Here is a 5,421-nt window from a genome sequence, read left to right as displayed (position 1 = left end):
TTAAGTCTTTACAGGAACGTGGCCCATCATCACATTTGCCACCACCTCCCAAGTTGCTTGCACAACAGGTAGATTTTAAATAAGTATTGTTATACTATGCAGTATTTGACTTTGTTTGCTGGAATCATGCTTTATGTTTATAACTTTTGTTAACCGATTGTACATTGTTCACTCTGGCTTTTGCATGTTTTCCTTGTAGTTCATCATTCTTATCTAACAAGCGCAGTGTACATCTCACTGTGGAAAGAAGCTCAGAGCTGATAGCTGCCACAGTCACACTTGTAGTCTCCCTTCCTGCTTCCCTTGCTTCTAAGAGTCGCTCTTTCCTTGTTCTCTGAAGGCAGGCAGTCCTGCTGCATGCACCATACATTCTTCATTCTCTTCCATCATCTGCTCTACTATTTTGTTCTCTACCATAGCAAAATTCTTTTAATAAGTTAAACTTAGCTAGATGAGCCGTAAGTTCACCCCACTCCCAGGAGTGCTGTATGAATGTATATATGCTGTATGAATGTATATATGCTGTATGAATGTATATATGCATCCACTGTCTCTTCTAATAAATTAGATTCCCAAGTATTAATCTAACAAAGAACTTGTACTAGATTATGTCAAAAAAAAAACACAGTAATAATAAGGCATATAGCTCAGTAAAAATGATTTTTAGCTTCACAAAGAAAAGTCTATGAATGTGGTCTAGGGAGATAGCCCAGTTGAGTAAAGTACTTAAGGATATGACTATCCACTTACAGGAGAATCCATACATGTTTGTGGTGTGTACAGTAATGAACAACAATGACACTTTAAGTTAAACAATAACACCTGAGGTTGTTAACCTCTGTACGCCTGTGCGTATTGATAGATAATGAACACATTCATGTATATAAAAACCATATCTTATACACACATTCACAAAGAAAAATATGAGTGGTCAGTAAGCACATGGAAAGGTATTCAGTATGTTTAATAGCTGCTACCTAATAACCATGGTGATGCAAATTTAAATCACGGTAATATTCTTTCTTTGCACCCAAAATTGCCCTATAGAAATAACATATAGGAATAGGGTGCACACTTGAACAGTATAGTAAGGCAGCTTGGCAGTTTCTTTTTAAGGAAACATAATTGAGAAGGTGCCACCTGTTAATTCAAGAGGAATGAAAGTATGCAGATGTGTGCACCCCAGGATACACATCTGTCATTGTCTCTTGTACCTATAATGGAATACTAGACAGCAGTGAAATGGTGTAAGCCACCACAAAATAGCCTCCAAAGGATTGCAGTGAGCCAAGAAAACAGCACAAGAGACTCACACGTCACCAGAATTCTAGCACAGGAAAAACAGGGTTAGGGTTTAAGGTATGTGAAAGTCGTGGGAGAGAACAGGACTGATGTGATGCAGATAAGTTTCGTGTATATCCCATCCTCATGTGAAGTCATTTCTATCCTTCCAGCTCATTTCTGAGCTATAGATAAAGCCATGAAAAGAGATGTATGATTTCTAAGCCATGATACACATTTACTTTTTCACTGGTATTTGATTTCACTATACTATTTCTCTCTTTTTTTCTTCTTTTTGGAATTCTAACCAGGCTGTATATGAATCTCAATCTTTCTTTATCCTGGTAATTTTTCATTTCTCTGTGTTGAAAATCTTGTGTTTTATTTTGTTTGGGATTTAGCACTTTATGTGCTTTTTCTCTCTTATTTTTGTAGTTTCCAGAAGTGTTGTTAAACTTTGTCTTCATTTGAAAATGTTAATGAAAATAATATCACTTACAGGAACCGAAATCATCATCGTGTTCTAGATACAGCATGAATCTCCCTTCCCAGATGTAGTTTTGAAATGTCCTTGAAGGCAGTTAGTTTCTCTAGCAGCCATCTTGTCCCTTGCTTCTTACTCTGCTGCTTCCTTGTCGTCTCGTTGGTACACGTGGCTGTCATTTTACATATTTGGGTCTTGAGTTTTCTCCCTGGGGAATTCCCCTTCTAAGGCATTTTGTCTGCAAGCTACTACTAAAGCATACACTTAAATTTCTGTTATCTCTAAATTGATATTTTATCTTAGTATAAACTGAGTGAGAGCAGTAATGCCTAACACAATGAATGGGTATTTCTTCACTTGGTATTTGATGCCCCAATTAATTTTTCCCTTCCTAATTTAGTACATTGTCTAGACTTAATATTTAAGAGTCTTATGCACATACCAGAGGTCAGAGTTCAAGTTTGGGAAGTCAGTTCTCTGTTTCTACAGTATGGGACCTGGGATTAAACTCAGGTTGTGCAAGTTGGCAGCAGATTCCTTCTACCCTCCATCACCATCTTGCTGATCCTATTTCTTTTCATTGTTTTGTTTATACTTTGACAGAATCCCTTCCTTCTTTTCCCTTCTTTTTGACCTTCCCATCTCTCCATATTTATGGCACACAATATCAGTCACAGAAAGTTTTCAGGCTGATGATGGCTCAGGTGTTAGGGGTGCTTGCTGCCAAGCTTGACAACCCGAGTTCACTCTGGAGATTCCATATAATGGAATAATAAGAGCTGACTCCTACAAGTTGTTCTCTGACCTCCATGTGTGTACACATGCACACACAGATAGATGTAAAACACATTACTTCAAATACCAAGTTCTTGTCTTCATCTGGTGTCTTACTCCTTCAGCATCCCCCACCTCCGGATCGACAAATACCTGGAAGACAAGGCCCCTTTCCCTCCAAGCCTCCAGTACCTGATAATGATGAAATATGGAAGCAGAGACGAAAACAGCAGTCTGAAATATCTGCAGCAGTGGAGCGTGCTCGTAAACGCCGTGAGGAGGAAGAACGAAGGATGGAGGAACAGAGGAAGGCAGCGTGCGCAGAGAAATTGAAACAGCTGGATGAGAAGCTTGGGATCATAGAAAAGCAACCATCCCCAGAGGAACTTAGAGAAAGGGAGAGAGAGAGGGAGCGGGAGCGGGAGAAAGAACTTGAAAAAGAAAAAGAACAGGAACGGGAGAGGGAGAGGGAGCTTGAGAAAGAGCAGGAAAAGCAGAGAGAAATGGAGAGGGCAAGACAGCAAGAGAAAGAGTTAGAACAACAGAGAGAAAAGGAACAGGAACTACAAAGGCTAAGAGAACAGGAAAAAGAGGGTGAGCTGAAGGAAAAGGAAAAAGTCGAACCCCAAGAGCCTGTTGTAGAGCCTGCGACAGAAAACCAAGAAAGTGAAAACAACTGTAAGAAAGGTATTGTTCCGCCCACATTTCATAGTTAATTATATATTCTCCTTCGTTTATTAATGGTGGAGAGTGAAGGCAGGGCCTTGCATATATACTTGTGAAGTATCATCCTCTAGAATAGATGGAACTAGTTTTCCTCAGGATAAAAACAGTTATGTCTGAGGTTTAGTGGGAATACTTGTCCCCATTATGAATAAATTTGTTTCAGTATATAACCAGTGATTGCTCTGAGGTTTTCATAGAGTCCAACTTTATAAGAATCTTTTGATAATCTAGTGATGTATTATTGGTGGTTTCCATATTGGGTTACAAAATGATGATTTGGAGTATTATGGAGATCCTTTTCCCTCTTTAACAACATGTTTGATGTGATTATCTTTTACTATTTCTTTGAGCAGAAGAAGAACCAGTTTTCACTAGGCAGGACAGCAATCGCAGTGAAAAGGAGGCCACACAGGTGGTACAAGAAGCAGAACCCGAGTCAGGCTCTCAGCCACGACCTGGCTATTTCAAACAGTTTCAGAAATCACTGCCACCACGGTTTCAGCGGCAGCAGGTAAATACTCAAACCAAAAATACTTCACCTCATATATGGGATTTGAAATGTTTATCATTCAGTATCTGATAATTCAATATAAAGCAAAATACATAAAGCATAGAAGTGTACCTTACTTTCTTTTTTCTTTGCAGTACACTTGTTGAGAATTGGTTAAAGTTGACTTTCTCTGTCATGCCTTTTTTATCTTAAGCTTTTCTCATAGACACATATTCTACTTCTAGGAAATGGTGAGATGCTTATGTAAATTATAAGAAAGTACTGTAATTTGTTTGGTCTTTTGCCAACTCTGTGCTAATTGTTTTTATCTTTAAATATCCCGACACCATTGTTTTCGAATACAATTACACTAGTTGATTATAGACTAGAAATGTCAGTAAGTGTGATTTTGGTTTTCCAGGAGCAGATGAAACAGCAGCAGTGGCAGCAGCAGCAGCAGCAGCAGCAGCAGCAGGGCGTACTTCCCCAGACTGTGCCTTCACAGCCATCTAATGGTTCAGTCCCTCCTCCACCGCACAGACCCCTTTACCAGCCAATGCAACCCCACCCTCAACATCTGGCTTCTATGGGTTTTGACCCAAGGTGGCTCATGATGCAGTCCTATATGGATCCTCGAATGATATCAGGAAGGCCTGCTATGGACATTCCACCCATTCATCCTGGTGGGTTGGGAGTGACTGTGTTACTACTTGCAGTTTTTTAAGGTTGCCTTGTCCTGTCTCCTCCTTTTTTGTCATTATTCCCTTAGTAGCAGAAATCTAGTAGGAACTTAAAATAGGACCCCTAGGTCTTTATCCAGAAGTTAGGGCTTTTAGTGTAGACATTTGTAGCAGCTGTTTAACTAGCTCAGAGTACTAGTTCTTTTTTGTTTTAGAAATCTAAATTTTTGAGATGGCAGTTATTCCTGCTAAAATCTGTTATGAATATTCTCACTCTGCCAGATATTTTTTATAGTTTCCTATCATTTATTATCATAACTTGAATTTCTTCATAAGTTAGCCAAAAGTAAATAAACCAGCCCTTTGGGGAAGCCATTTAGAATTAAGGCAGATAATCTATCACCAGAATGGTACTGTGGTGGAAGATTTAGGAATGACTAAGAAGCTGTTTACAAATTACAGCTCATTCAAAGCATAGTGGCATGTACCTGTAATCCCAGGACCCTCAGGGCTCAGAATTTAGGGCCATCTTGAAGGGTCGATTGGTTGGTTTATAAATCTCACTATTTGAATGCAGAGTTACCTATTTTAACAGCAAAGATGAATAAAATTTGCTGTAAGAAATAATTTTTCCAAAACTTAGCCTTGTTGGTATGATTCTGATCTCTATTTTTCTGTTTTTGCATTTTTTTTTCTTTTAAAATAAAGTGGACTCCTATTGTATTTTCCCTCTTGGTTTTTTAGCACTCAGTTTGTATGTATTTATCATGGTCTTGTTTCTTTCTTTCACTTTACCTAATGCTCTTGTGTGTGAACTTTTCTTACAGGAATGATTCCTCCAAAGCCATTAATCAGAAGAGACCAGATGGAAGGGTCACCTAATACCTCTGAGTCATTTGAGCATATAGCTCGATCTGCAAGAGATCATGGAATTTCGATTTCTGAACCTCGAATGATGTGGGGGTCAGATCCCTATCATGCTGAGC

General features: G+C 38.9%; 1 protein-coding gene across 1 annotated transcript in view; it reads left to right on the top strand.

Moving 5' to 3' along the window:
• Prrc2c (proline rich coiled-coil 2C) overlaps positions 1 to 5,421 on the top strand; it is a 71,916-nt gene that overhangs the window by 29,390 nt on the left and 37,105 nt on the right. Inside the window, exons 11-15 of the mRNA XM_031378908.1 lie at positions 6 to 68; positions 2,665 to 3,226; positions 3,619 to 3,776; positions 4,177 to 4,438; positions 5,263 to 5,419. Coding sequence (XP_031234768.1) covers positions 6 to 68; positions 2,665 to 3,226; positions 3,619 to 3,776; positions 4,177 to 4,438; positions 5,263 to 5,419 — 1,202 coding nt within the window. The remainder of the gene's footprint in view (positions 1 to 5; positions 69 to 2,664; positions 3,227 to 3,618; positions 3,777 to 4,176; positions 4,439 to 5,262; positions 5,420 to 5,421) is intronic.

The sequence above is a fragment of the Mastomys coucha genome, unplaced genomic scaffold (genome assembly GCF_008632895.1).
Source record: "Mastomys coucha isolate ucsf_1 unplaced genomic scaffold, UCSF_Mcou_1 pScaffold1, whole genome shotgun sequence".
Taxonomy (NCBI): domain Eukaryota; kingdom Metazoa; phylum Chordata; class Mammalia; order Rodentia; family Muridae; genus Mastomys; species Mastomys coucha.
This window is presented reverse-complemented; position numbering and strand designations above follow the sequence as displayed.